The following is a 15,789-nucleotide window of genomic DNA, read 5'->3' on the forward strand; positions in this document are numbered from 1 at the left end:
AAAACGAATTTAATCCCTACTAACTTTTTAACAGCTAAAATAAAGCTGATATTAAGGACAATATATCTATACCGAATTACTCATTATCGTTGAGATACCAGCTAGGATTATTGACTCTGATTTTCTAATCAAACTTAATGCCTAGTAATTTTTTAACAATCAAAATAAAACTGATGTTAATGGCAATACATATATTCCAAATTACTATTAAGACATTAGCTAGGATTAAATACGACTGACCTTAATTTTCTAAGCAAGACAAACTTAGGTACTACTAACTTTTTAACAACCAAAATAAAGCTGATGTTAATGATAATACATTTATCTCGAATTACTATTAACTCGTTATCATTAAGGTGTCAGTTAGGACTGAATACGACTGACTTTGATTTTCTAAGCAATACAAACTTAATTACTACTAACATTTTAACAACCAAAATAAAGCTAATGTTAGGTACAATACATCTATATCAAATTACTATTGATTCATCATCATTGAGATACCTGCTAGGACTACTAACTTTGATTTTCTAAGCAAGATACTTAATCTTTATTAAGGTTTTAACAATTAAAATGAAACTGATGTTAGTGATAATATATCTATCCCGAATTGCTATTGATTCGTTATCAATGAAGTGTCAGCTAAGATTGTATACGATTTGATTTTCCAAGCAAGTGAAATTTGATCCCTACTAACTTTTTAACAACAAAAATGAAGCTGATATTAATACTAGAGATGGACTACCTGTGACAAAAAATTCAATTATCTCGAATTATCGTTGACGTACTATCATTGAGATACCAACTACAGCTGTATACGTTTGATTCCGATTTTCTAAACAGATCGAACATAATATTACCTATATCTTTGATTATTTACTAAAAACAAAAATGATGGTGATATCAATGGGGAAAAGAAAGAAGAAAGAGTACAGTAACTTAAGATTTCATAGTATTTTGAGATCCTATTGCTTGTATCATTCCTCCTACACCTTCCTCTTCATTCCTTTTATTCCATCTCTAGATTTCCTTCTATTCTCCAGAGAATACGAAACAGTTAAGATAACGTCAAACTTGGTCTACCTCCCTACGACGATTTCACCTAAATGGAAATCATCTTATATAGTAGTTTGGAGAAACTACGAATATTGCGATTCTATCCCTATCGTATATACAAGGTTAACCGATACATATATATACATACATACATACATATATACTTAAATGCATCAATGCATAAAACAAAAGACACGTTTTAGCTTCAGTTATGTGGGTTGTTGCACGTGAAATCGATCGAATAGGTACTATTTGAAAGAACATATCTGATTTTTCATAAAATCCAATAATATTGTGATATCTCTTTAAAAATCCATTAAATACGTTTAATTAATCTTAATCATTGTCGAATAATTAATTGTCGAATATTACTTCTTTCATTTATCATTTCTTTTTATATTTTTTATAAAACTTTTTTAAGATTTCGAATATTATGTCTAGGTCACATTCCTATCTCAACTCGTTTTCGAGGGTGACGTGGGATTATGTACTTTCTTCTTTTGGATTTTTTCTATTCAAAAAGAAATGCATTGTCCGCTTTGTTTTCAAGCTTGAATATCCTGAAGCATTGGCTTAATTTATGAGAAGAACGGTTAGCATGAAGCTAAAGAAAGAATTCTTTCATTTAGAAATGTAAGTAGGCTGCTCGAGCGTATTTCAAGCGTTGTTCGTTTCATTGAAATTTTTAAAATAGTCTAGTTAAATTAAAATGATAAAGAAAGGAAGAAAGTAAGAAAGAAGGAAAAATAATTACAAGGTGAGATCAAATAGTTCCGAATAAAGAATTCTATATTCGACAGATAAATTGAAGTTTTTAATAAATAGAAATTTTTTTATCAGAAATCAAAAGGGAAACTGTTTTTTTTTTCTTTTTGATACATACATTAATATAGAAATTTATTGTAAATCTTTGTAAACTTTCTAAATTAATCGATAGAATTGAAAAACGAGAATTATAAAAAAAAAAAGGAATTCTCTTCTACGATTTCTAATAAGAAGTTTGACTACTCTTCGAAACACTCGAAAGAATCTTATGAAACTTAATCGAGGTTAATAAAGCCATCCTCCGTCAGAATTTAAGCTAAAAACTTTTAGCATTGCTGGAGAATAATCGAGCAGAAAATTTGAAGAACATCATTAGTTGTTAACGAATTATTCTGTCAAACGATCGTTGACCTTCTTTTTCTTTTTCTTTTTTTTTTCTTTTTCCTTTCTTCCTACTTCAACTTCCCTACTACATCATACTGCATAATGTCAAATGATTCCAAACTAATATATGTCGTTAGTTTACTTTTCTATACTGATTTTTTCAAACTGTTCTTAGCTTTCATCTATCACGAAAAGTTTTTTCACAACTGAATAAAGTTAACTTCATAGCTTACTATACTTATTTTAAAGTGAAAGTTACAAACCAAGACAAATCATGAACGTCATATAAAGTTTGCCTGTTACTGCGTTAAGAGGTTAAAGTTGTGAACGAAAGACAAGATAAAAGGTATATCATTTGCAATTATTATGGTGTGAAGAGAATCAAAAAACGACCCTAATGACTATAACTTTGCCTTAGTTAAACTTTTATTTTGTGTAAAAACTTGTTTAACATGATTGATAAAAATGAAAGTCGTTTTTAGAGTTAACGTAAAGGATCGTCTTGAGAATATTTATTTTTAAAAGATCATGTGAAAAAAGAAAAAATTTTTCAAATGCAGATCAAATGTTATCATAGTTATGGATAAAAAACAGATTTTTTTCGATGGATAAATGAACGAAACTCGTATAAGCATAAAAACCTCTTCCATTTCATCGTAGTTGTGCGTGATAGGCATATTAAGTGCCGTTTCCATAGTAACGACAATTTTATTACGATAGTCGTCGAGTCGATCGTTCTCCTATGAGATATGTATGTATGTCACATAAATCTATATATATATATATATATATTATCAGACGTATATTTATATATACTATCGTCTAAGCAATAAGATATTCTTCTATTTATAATATTTGTTACATAAGATTCTTTCTTTCATTTCCATTTTTATTATAATTACTTATCTTCTATATTTATTTGTTTTTTCTTTTATATTAAAAGCTCATTAATGCATCGCTTGTTAAACTAATTTTACTTCGATTAATATCTTTTCTTTTTTCTATTTCACATTAAATACATATATCAATAAATAGTATTATAATCAGATAAAACATATCATTAGATCGTTAATATTTTTTAAACAATATTTATAAATTGGAAATACATTTACAAAATAGAAATATAGTGTTAGGAATCATATGAAGTAAACTAAAATATTTCTTTGTTCTATTTGCAGATGTTTCAAATAGTGTTAAAAAATTTGTTTGAGTAAGAAAAAAGTGTGAAAGAGAGAAAGAGAGATAAAAAGAATGAAAAGGCCATTTCAAGTTTGGAATTGCATATCTATATTCGAAAGTAATCGTGAGAGAATAGTGAAGTATGGAAGAAGGGAAAGCCGGCTTTTCCTGAACTATAATACTCTAGGTATACGACTGTACGTAGTGGAAACGTGGTAAAAGCTGACTCATCTTTTACATGAGTCAGCTCCAATGCAGCCCAAGTAGTCTAGCTATGTCACGTGTCAGCCTGGTAATATTTCGGATACGCAAGGGCAAAATGAAACGTCCAGTTCTCGTGTATTCGAATATGGAAATAAGTTCACGAGGTGTTTTAATTTCTCCTTCTTTCAAGATACGATATATGTTTATTTGAAATTCGAAATTTCGTCTAAATATGTCGACGTGTGGATGTTAACGTAAAGATGATAGGATATTGCCAATAAAAATATTAAATATTCCTTGATATTATGATAAATGATAAAATGAAAATCTATTTTAATTCTTCCTTCTCTAGAGATGCGATATATGTATATTTGAAATTTGAAATTTTGTCTAAATATGTCGACATGTTGACATTAACGAAGATAATTAAAATATTAAATATTTCTCGGTATTATAATGAATGATAAGATGAAAATCTGTCTTAATTTCTTCTTCTTTCGAAATGTATATTCGCAATTCAAAATATGGTCTGAATATTTTGATATGTGATATTAACAGAGGTAATAGGATACAACCAATTAAAATATTAAATATGTGGAAATATTATAATAAATCATAAGATGAAAATCTATTTTAATTTCTTCTTCTCTCGAGATAAAACATACGTATATTTAAAATTCTGAATATGTCAACATGTGGACGTTAACAAAGTTGGTAAGATAGAAACAATTAAAGTGTTAGGTGTGTGTAAATATTATAATAAAGGATAAGATGAAAACCTGTATGAATTTCTCCTTTTCTCGAAATAAAACATACGTATATTTAAAATTCTGAGTATGTCGACGTGTAGATGTTAACAAAGTTGATAAGATAAAACCAATTAAAATGTTAGGTATGTGTAAATATTGTAATAAATGAGAAGATAAAAATCTATCTTAATTTCTTCTTCTCTCGAGATACAATATAATATATATTTGAAATTCTAAATGTATCGACATATGAATTTTAATAAAGATGACAAGATACAATCAATGAAAATATTATGTATAAATATTATAATAAACGATAAGATGAAAATCTACTTGAAATAAATGAAGTTAACGACCACTAAAAGATCCCAATAAAATTTAGATACATAGAGAAGTCGTTTTCGTAAGAATATCTCTTTTGTTAATATGATAACGAGGTTACGTCTCATCTTAGTATCCTAATTAAATGGATGTCAGCTTAGGAGCCATCTTGACGAAGAACGATAAGCACGACTGTGCGTCCCTCTTCGCGTCGAAATTAATTAATGTTTATCCTGTTCTCTAGTTTGTGTTCTGCTATTTAGTAGTTCGTCTACTCAATGACGCATTAGAGAATTTGAAGGAACTTACTTGATATCATTAACTTGAAACTGTCATTAGTTTGGTTATTCAAATAATTTATGGTTAATACGTGCTTCACTAGAAATTTGTGTATATAACTAAAATATGTGATATAAAAAGATTTCGTACGTTCAATTTGTAAAAGTGATCTATGATTAACAGTGTAAAGCAAAATTTTTGATTTCTTTGGTATGTGACAAAAAAAATAAACATCGATTTATCAAAGCTATTCGTTCGACATAGATATATACAGCATACATATATATATATATATACACATATATATATATATATATATATATCTACACACATGTGTATGTATATATATGCAACGCTTTTTTGACACGTTTGCAGTGCGTGCAAAATTTACAGCATTGGTGACTATCGTGCTTATATATTATATTCTTATGATATATTTCAACGAAGAAATACTTACACGTGCGAAACATTTGAAGAACAGCATGTCAAAGGATGTTCCTGAAATTTGTTTTACATTTAAGTCAATTCATTTACCGTGAATATTTTCAAACTTGTTCAATTAATTCGTGATAAGTAGAAATAACGTGACAATAAAAATTAATTTCTTCTTACTATATAAATAATTTTTAGATAGATTTGAATAAATGCTTTCATTTTTATCAATATGATTCGCATTTATACATATATACATACATACATACATATATATATATATATATATATATATGTATGTATGTATGTATGTGTATGTTGAAACTTTTATCAAGAAAACGTTTTTCATTTTGTCGATAATTAGAATCTTGAAAAAAAAACAGTAAAAGAAAAAGAAAAACACATTAATAACGTTTTTCGTTTCTACTCAAGATCTAAATAAAATCGTATATAAAATTCTTTACAAATATATGCCATACAAATTTAACTAGGAGAGAGAACGTTCGTTCGTCGATTGGTACTTTAACCTTTCGCGATAAGATTTAATTATAACGAAGCGGTTCGAAACGTAATAGAAAACGAAATCGTTTGAAGATAAATTCTGTGTTCCTTTAAAAAAAAAAAAAAAAAAAGAAAAGAAAAAGAAAGGAGGAAAGAAAAAAAAGAAAATAAAATATTAACGAATAAAAAAAGAATTAATAAAGATCTGTAGAAGATAGAACAACGTTTGTAATTATCGAAAGTTTAAAAAAAAGAAAGAAAAAGAAATAAAAAAACATTTTCCATTTCAAGTTTTTTCGGAGAAAATATACAAATAGCAATAACGAAGAAGAAAAAAAAACGTTTATTATTCCCACTTCTTTGAATGTATTACTCTACTTATCGTACAACTTTTAATCAAACAAATGTTTTCCTTCTTGAGTAAGAAAGTTTCCTTCTCATAAATTACTGTCCAGCTCGTCTAATAATCCGGTTGGCAAGATATATGTAGGTATATCGGCCCATCCAATGGGCAACGTCCTAATTTGCGGTAGCTCGTTTACACTAGGCCATTGTCTAGTTGTATCTACCTATACGTGTATTTACACATGTATTTATGTATGTATGTATGTACGTACCTATGTATGTATGTATATCTTTATGTATATGTAACTGCATAACTCTTACTTCTAGAGAAGGCTTGACGATGACATTAAGGATCTTTCTAATCCCCCTTGCACGAACCATGAACGTTTGAAATGACGCTCGTAACGTAACTGTAAACATTGGCTTCCTAGCAAGAAACACTTCCTACTAAGAAATAGACGTATTCATAATGAAATTGTTTGTAAATACAAACTTCTATCTTATCTATCCAAATAAAATGATCATACACAAGTCATTTCAAGAAAAATCATGATAAGTAATTATCACAACGATTGCATTCTTAAAATTCTTTCAACAAATTAATTTTCTCATAGTATAAAAGTTTTCTTTGGAATAGGCTTAAGATGGAAACTACAATGATAAGATTATAAACAAGAATTGGTTTGAAAGTTATCCGAACTTTTTTTCTTATAGTAGTAATGGTGTTAAGTTGATGTAGAATCTGGTATAAGAGGTTAGCAAGTATAAAAGGGTTCCTAGCCAAGCATCTATGAATGTAGATACACACTCTACTACTTTACGGTCAGAGTAAGCATAGTCCATACAGGTAGTTCACACAGTAATGAGATAGAAACCACTTAACCCATGTGCACGCGTGCCCAAGGACCTGCTTGGCTTCGTACCAATGTGTAGCTACTACGGTTTAGATGCTAAACTTTGCCCACTTCTCTTCATCCCTATCGAGTCTGAGGATAAATATGTAGATATCTTATCTCGTGTTAAAAAGAAACCTATGTGCGTTATCGGTTCTATCGATCGTCTAAGAATAAAGAAAATAACAAAAATTATTGCTTATATTGCTAAGCAGAATTATATATATATAATTATATAATATATATATAATATTAATATATATATAATTAAATATAACATTACATTTATATATATATAAATGTAAATATTAATGTTTACTATTAGTCAGTTTTAATTTGATTATTTTTATAAATTTTTTGCATCCACAAATAATATGATAACCCAAAAATGAATATACCTGCATACGTATCCATTAATAAAAATCTTTGGAGGAAACTAGGTCGCACATTATTCGATGAATTTATTTCCCTCAGCAAGGGGTGTACTTTAATCGCCATAAATACATAAATTACAGCGTTCCAGGAATTCGAGATGTCATCCGAACTTGACGTACTTTTAATGACATGCGCATGTACTTACTTCTTCAGACAAGCTATCGTTCGAACTTGCAATTATTCGATGGATCTTTCTCTATGTAATATGAAAAATTGATATTTCTTTTTGTTTTCTTTTTTTGCTTTTTCCTCCCATCTTATTATTATTCAGATATAATTTAAATTCTTTCTCTTTCGCACAAATTTGTCTCGACGATACACGCGATAACTTCTTTTTTTGTTTCTTCTTTTACTTCTTCTTTTTTCTTTCGATAACGTCGAAATAATTCGACTCCCACGTAACTCGAGTTTCCTGTTAGTAATCTGCATATGAGAGTTCGCAAAAGTTTAATGAAACTATGGTATATCTAGAAAAAATATCGAGCACAGAAAATCGATTTCAAAGAGATAATCTTTTTTCGTGCCTCTTTCATTAAAAGTTTGCGTTAGATTTTGTATATTATATATATAAAATATATATATATATACATATATATGATTAAATGTATCAAAGAATATTAATATTAATGATAGACGTACAGTAATAATTGTAGAATTAAAAAAAAAGAAGTTTTCTTTTGGTTACCAATTAAAAATACTAATGTAGACGTACAAACACTAATTGTAGAATTATAAAAAAAAAGAAAAAATATTCTTTTTGTTACGTATTAAAAATAGTAATATTAACGATAAAAATACAATAATAATCATATAAAAAAAGACAATTTTTCTTTGTTATCTGAGAATATTAAACGTAATGATGAATCTACAACGATAGTAGTAGAATTATAAAAAAAAGAAAAAATGTTTTTACTGCCAATTGTTCTTTTTACCCTATTTCATATTCATATCTCGCATTTTAATATATAGTCATAATTCATAATGCTTGAATAAACATCTTAATTGCAGAACTATTCTAGTTCGATTTTTAACGAGTAAGAATAAATTTACTGGGATCGTTATTAAACTGGTCAAGTGTTCGATTGAAACGATGGCGATGCAAAGACATACACTGACTGAGTTCAGTTAGAGCAATTTCACAAACTATTATTCCCCTTCTCTCGAATCAGAAACTACAATTGCACTAAAGTTAATACTAGTTTCAAACACGGTTTCGCATCAAAAGATTTCAATAAATTACAGTTTGGTCATCGTAAACGTTCGATTGTAATTACTACATGATGCCAAGTTATGTTACAATGTTGAAATTAGATCGATTTTTTAGGATTAATATCCTCAAGAATTTGTTCTCTAGATTAATGTTTTCAAGAATGATTTAGGCATTGTTCGTTCAATACGAAGTTAAACCTACCTGATAGAAATCAAATAAAAGTGTTTAATGTCTTCAATATTCTATCTCTTTCAACGTATACGCACACCATATACACACACATAATATACCTACTTATCTTATTTATTTTATCAAAAATTTCAAAAAATTAAAATTAAAGTCGCGAAAATCGTTCGATCAATTTTCTAATTTGTTTGAAAAATCATACCGATTTATGAGACTTCGTGTAATGACTATAAATTTGTTGATTATTCGTTTGAATTTCGGGAAATATAGTAGTAATTGCTAATACAAATGTCGAGTAGTATCTACTATTAATTAATTAGTGTTCCGTTAAAAACAATTATCAGATATCTACGCATTACAATTCATTAATTCAGATAATTCACACCCCATTCTGAGGATACTTTTAATACTATTAAAAGCATCAGGTACAACAGTATAGTATTTTGCTTGCATAACTCTCTCGTATTAGAGAGAAAAAGAGAAAGAAAGAGAAAAAAGAGAGAAAGAGAGATAATGTATTTTCGAGAAATATGACGAATCAATATATAGATACTTTTCTTTATCCTTTGTTACAATTTTCTTATTTAAGTATCTATAAATTAACTTTCTTTTTTGTATGTGTCTATAAAGAAGCAAACGATATAACTTATACTTATTAAACATTAATGTTCAAATATGAATCAAAACGAACTTTCTGAGAACAAAGAAAATGGATAAGATTTAAATAATATAAAATTGCGTCATAACATTTCTCCAACTTCGAAGATAAATTTTCTTTTCTTTTTCTTTTTTTCATTACGCAAAAAGAAAGAGATCCCCTATTCCTAACGAAGCAACGTACCCACGCTTGCAAATATAGATTTCGTTTGCTTTAGGCATCCCTTATTTGCTGACGTCAATACCATCTATAATTATAACGCGTTACGAGGAATAGAATATATTTGTCCGCATGGATACATCGTACTAAACAAAAGTGGTTTTCCTTGACATATGTAACCTAGCAATGATGCTAACGAATAGATATTGCAAAGTGAAATACCGTTTCGATTTTGAAATACCAATTGATAATCTCGAATTGATAATAATAACGTTTAATATTGATATGAAAGAAATTATTTTATAGATACGTATATCTAAAGGATCAATGAGTTATATTGCTGATTTAATTGTTGGAAAAGATTGAATAATCAGTGATTTATAATTAAAAAATAATTATATTGTAATAATATAGAGTGAGCTAGAAGTTTCTACGTGGTTTTCAAAATTAATAATTATATTAATAAATATGTTTTTATGTATTATAAATATATAAAAAATAATTATATTGTAATAATATAGAGTGGGCTAGAAGTTCCTACGTGGTTTTCAAAATTAATTATTCCCTTTTTCAGACATTTTAAGTTAATTTTTATTTCGAACTGATAAACTACAAACCTAACTACAAAACTAAAAAAAACCTTGGAAAAGGAATAATTCGTTTGGGAATTTGGCTCATCTGGGAACATTTTGCTCATTCTGTATATATATAAAAAAATTGTAATTATTTAAAAAATTATATAAGTAAAAAAGATTTAATTATTTCAAAAATTATATAAGTAAAAAATACTGAGAGAGATAGAGAGAATAAAGTGTTATATATTTCTTTATTCGTATATAAAATATCTATTAAACGTGTATGCATGTGACAGAGCAACGTGAATCGAATTAATACATTTTACGCTTAATTATCTGATCCTATGATTCAGATAATATTAGCACGATCGTGACGATAGTTTGGTGTAATTCACAAGTAAATTAATTTATTAAGAGCAAGAGTAAATTTATCTAGGTAATTTAATAACACGCATTCATTTAAATGAATTTCACCATATTTGCCAAATTTCATTTCTACTAGCTGTCATCGTATATATCCGAGTACTTTCGTTGCCTATATATTTATATATGAATTACGATCTTATCTATCGATATCAATATTTATTGAAAGTATCTCGAAAAGTAGTTCTATAGTGCTAAAGTGCAGCTGTTGAAATATCCAATATGATAAGTGATAAGAAATATTTTATATTTTTTTCTATTTCCTTTTTTATTTTATTTTATCTCTTATTTTATTCTTATTCAAATTTATTTTTTGAAGATTTATTTAATATATATATATATATATATATATATATATATATATATATATAGATATGTTAAATAAAATGTTAATAAAATTTTATATCATATATAAAATCTAAATTTTATAAGTAGTAATAAAACAAAAACGCAGTTACGTAGCATTTTATAATTTTTATAATAATATTTAATATTATAATTATGATACATATACATATGTATATATATTTATATGATTTTTACTGTATTTTCTTTCTTTTTCTTTTTTTTTCATTTCTCTTCTTGAAATTTACTACTAGAAGCATTGTACAGAAAAGATCAATGGAGTAATACAAGTATACATAAAGTACTATTGCTGGATGAAAACATCAAATAGCGTCTTTTGTACGTGACCTCTTTTTTTTCTCTCTCTCTCTCTCTTTCTCTCTCGGACGGCATCTTTTCCCTAGGAGAATCACATGAGCTTCGTAGAGACAGCAAGTTGCGTTTATTAACTGAGGCAGTCCTAATATTTCTTCGGCGAAATTAAATTTCAACTGTATGATAAAGAATAACAAAGAATACGTATTGTCATCTTCCTCGATAAAGAAAAGATTTTATGAAGGCACGAATCTTGTTACCTACATTTATTATCTCAAATATATTTGTTAAATTCGGCACGTACACCGATCGATCTTAACATAAAAAGAAAAAAGAAAAATCTAGATCTAAAAAAGACTCAAATAAAATAAAATAAAATAAAATAAAAATTAGAGAAAGCTGATTGAAATAACAAATATCTTGATTAATAAAAGAAAGAACAAAAAAGAAAAAGAAAAACATTTGGTTTTTTCATTTGATTACAAGTAGCATCAAAAATTTATATATCACGGAAATGAAATTTCGTGAGAGAGGCGGAAGAGAAGAGAGATTGGTGGTACAATGTGTTTCGTTTTCCGGTTTGCATAATACATTTATACCATTAAATTTTTCTTATCGAGGCTCTTAACTCGGATAGATGCTTTGAAATTATAAAGGAGTAAGTTCTCACTGAATTCTTCTTTGGAAAGGGCTTTTAACTGGCGAGAGAAACGTCAGTCACATCAACCTAGTAGCTTTGCGAAAATTTCTTCTCCCTTAGCCATCTACTTTAGCCTACTACTTTAGCTTCTACTTCTACTCTAACGTAACCGTACACAAAAGATGTGCTCACTTCTCAATTGTCTTTATGAATATTCTGGAGAGGATTAAGGAAACGAAAAGAGAAAAAAAAAAGAAAGAAAGAAAGAAGAAAAAAAGAATGAAAAAAAGAACTATTTCTACAGTCAAAGCATATACGCTAAGATCTAGGGAATGGAAATTGAGAGAGAAAGAAATAGAGAAAGGGAGAGAGTGAGAGAGACAGAGAGATACTTTATACGTCGACGATTTAAATTCTCAAACTCTTAGACCGATTTAAATGGATTTCTCTGGTCTAGCGAGTTCGATCGATCGACGTACTTTTAAAAACTCGAGAAAGGAAAGATTCTACAAAAATAAAATAAAGAAAAAAGAAAGAAAAAAAAAAGAAGATCCACATTGAAAAGTGTGAATATAGAAGAACGCGTATAGAAACACTCTTCTCTTGGCTTTAAAAAGAAAAACTTTCGTTGCTGCTACTGAATATAATTATCTACGATGTCCTCTACTTCGATCTTTCGTCTTAAATAATCTCGAAATCTTATGGAAATCTTAACGTCAGAAGTGTGAAATAGATGTTCATACTGCTAAATTAACAATGGAGCTAAGCACGTTCCATGCTCGAAGCTGAAAAGTAGGTGAGATGGAATTCCTCCTAGTCGTAAATTATTACGGATTTCAGTACAATCCTCCATCCCTGTACAGTCTTCGAGTCGAATAAGAGAGAAGAAACGACGCCATTGTAGCATGAATTATATAACTCTATAGAAGTATCAGACTGATCTTTATTTCCAAGATCCTAAATCATATCTATTATTTATCCAAACAAAATTCTTATTCGATTCTTTACAAATAATTAGATGACAATATCCATTAATTAATTATAATATTATAGGTTGTATATTTTGTAAGTCGATTTTATTATATCCTATATATATATATATATATATATATATATATATATATATATTTCTTTTTTATTATATCCTATATATATACACTTACACTCAAATAACTTTACAATATCGAATCTTTATAAGAACGTTATTCATTGTCGATATATTTTAAAAGTCATAAGAAACGATAAAAGTAAAAGTTAATTTACCGGTATAATAATATTTCCGGACCATTAAAAAAGATATATGAAGTATATGTAACTTCTATTGTCACATCCGTTTTAAGAAAAAATATCACATGAACAAACAAATCGTTCGATTATCAACCAATAGATTGAAACTATTTTCTAAGCTTTTTAAATCGAACAGGAGACAATTAACCTATTTCGATCTTCGATTAATTCACAGCTCGAGATCTTTCTCTCTTTCTTTCTCTCTTTATCTCTTTTTCTGTCTATCTCTTTATCTCTCTCTCTCTCTCTCTCTCTCTCTCTCTCTCTCTCTCTCTCTTTCTTTTTCTCTTTTTCTCTTTTTCTTTTTTTCTCTTTTTGTCTTTCTATCTCTTCTCTCTCTCTCTTTCTCTCTCTCTCTCTTTCTCTCTCTCTCTCTTTCTCTCTCTCTCTCTTTCTCTCTCTCTCTCTTAATATAAAAATCTTTAATATAATTAAATAAGATGAATGAATTTAGAAGATTTTAATCTTTTGATTAGGTCGATTTAAATACTTTACACATATAACATAGATACCTATATTTTCGCGTAAATATAGATACCTATATTTTTAATATACAATGAGGGATAAAAGTATTCGTACGTTAAATATGTGAAAAGAAATAGATCAATATCTTTTACATTATTTAATTAGATTGACATACATATGCTTGAATATTACATATTAACATTAGTAGTACGTAATACAAATAAACAAAAGTTAATTATAATATTTTGTAACTTAGAAGACTTGAGTATTTGCTATCCGCCATATATCTTTTTTGCAACTGTCTTACTTAAAAATATTAGATTTAAATTCGTCTGAGAATATAACAATATGTCAAAAGTCGTCGTCTATATATTCTTTTACAAATTTCAGTTCCTTTTTCTTTTTTTTTGTATTTAATTGATGAATGGTTTTTTCGTGTGACTTTACTTTTATATTCTACTCAATGTAATATTGTCCGGATTGTTTTCGAACGTGTATTTCTTTGTACATATGTTGCTGGATTTCTGATGCAAATTTGTCTATTTTTTTTTGTTTTTTTTTTTTTTTGTTTTTTATAATCCTTACAAGCTTGCGTTCTTCTCTTGAAGTTAATTTTTGAGGCTTATCACTTCTTTATGTATTATGCAATATTTCTTCTTTTTTAAATGTATTTATTATACTTTGAATTGTTGAACGACTTCTTTTTAGTATTTCAAATTTTTTTGCATAAAGTTTATCTTTCTTGAATATATTTATGATAATTTTCGCACTTCTAATGTTTGTTTCCTTGTACTTTCCTGCTATATTTCAAATTATTAACAATAATATACTATCGCATCAAATGTTCTCAAGAAAACTACTTGAAATCTTCTGGTTAGTGTTTATTTTTATTGAAAAAATCAAGCTCGATCATATCTTTTATATGTATCAATAATAATAATAATACTGTACAAATATTTATGTCCCAATGAAATCTCATCATTCGATGAATGTTAAACACTTGTATGTTACAAACCACTACAACTAGCTTTTGTTTATTTATATTACATATTACTAATGTTAGTATATAACATGCAAGCATTTGTATATCTATCTAATTAATAACGTAAAAAATACAGATCTTTTTCTTTTCACATACTTATTGTACAAATACTTTTATCCCTTACTATAGCTATATATATACATATATATACACAATTATATATATAAGTATATATTTTTTTTCTATGTACACTAAGATAACATGCAAATAATAGAGGCATTTTATAGTATTCATCGTCGACCGTTAAGAGTTACGAGTTTCTATCTGCTATGGTCTAAGCACACGGTAACAAGCAAATCCAACGAGCTTATATTCAGCAATTTATATTCCCAGCCATCGTTTTCGCAGTTGGATACACCAAGATTTTTCAGACCAAACGAACTTAATTTTACAGCTGCCTCGGAAGGAAACACTACGTCGGTGTTAGTAGTTTTAAATTAATTCGTTTCTGTCATAATCTCTTCATCTTTTTAACAACTTTTATATACTCCTTTCTTTGTCTCATTTTCTTTTCACTCTTACTATATTTATTCGGTGTTTAATCGTTTCTCATTTATTGAAGATTTATACGATAGTTATCAATATTGACAACAATCAATAACTTTATTTTATCAATAATTCGTTTTATATATTCGTCGATTTTTTTTATTATCTCCGCTTTTACTACTGTCATTCGTGTTTTAACGTTTATCGTACGAAAATTTATATGACAGCTATCAGTATAGACAATAATCAATAACTTCATTTTATCAACAGTATACTTTTATGTATTAAGAACTTCTTTTTTATTTTGTTTAAAAAAATGAAAGAGATCGGGGGATTTTTTATTATAAAAAGAAAACGCGAGACTGACACTGACTTCTTTTTCTTTTTTTATTTTATTTTATTTTATTTTTATTTTTTATTTATTTATTTCTGTTTTCTTCTTCTCTTTTCATCGC

The 15,789-nt window shown here is 27.6% G+C and overlaps 1 protein-coding gene across 12 annotated transcripts in view; it reads right to left on the bottom strand.

The window, feature by feature from the left end:
• LOC127064537 (cyclic nucleotide-gated cation channel beta-1-like) overlaps window positions 1-15,789 on the bottom strand; it is an 87,085-nt gene that overhangs the window by 55,358 nt on the left and 15,938 nt on the right. The window contains exon 1 of one of the 12 annotated variants that reach the window (XM_050995723.1): window positions 5,395-5,435. The exons of the other annotated variants lie outside the window; for them this stretch is intronic. Within the exon in view, the coding sequence (XP_050851680.1) occupies window positions 5,395-5,421 (27 nt within the window). The 5' untranslated portion in view covers window positions 5,422-5,435. Of the gene's footprint in view, window positions 1-5,394; window positions 5,436-15,789 lie in introns of those variants that run through there. 12 annotated transcript variants of the gene reach the window in all.

This window comes from Vespula vulgaris, chromosome 6 (genome assembly GCF_905475345.1).
Source record: "Vespula vulgaris chromosome 6, iyVesVulg1.1, whole genome shotgun sequence".
Classification (NCBI taxonomy): domain Eukaryota; kingdom Metazoa; phylum Arthropoda; class Insecta; order Hymenoptera; family Vespidae; genus Vespula; species Vespula vulgaris.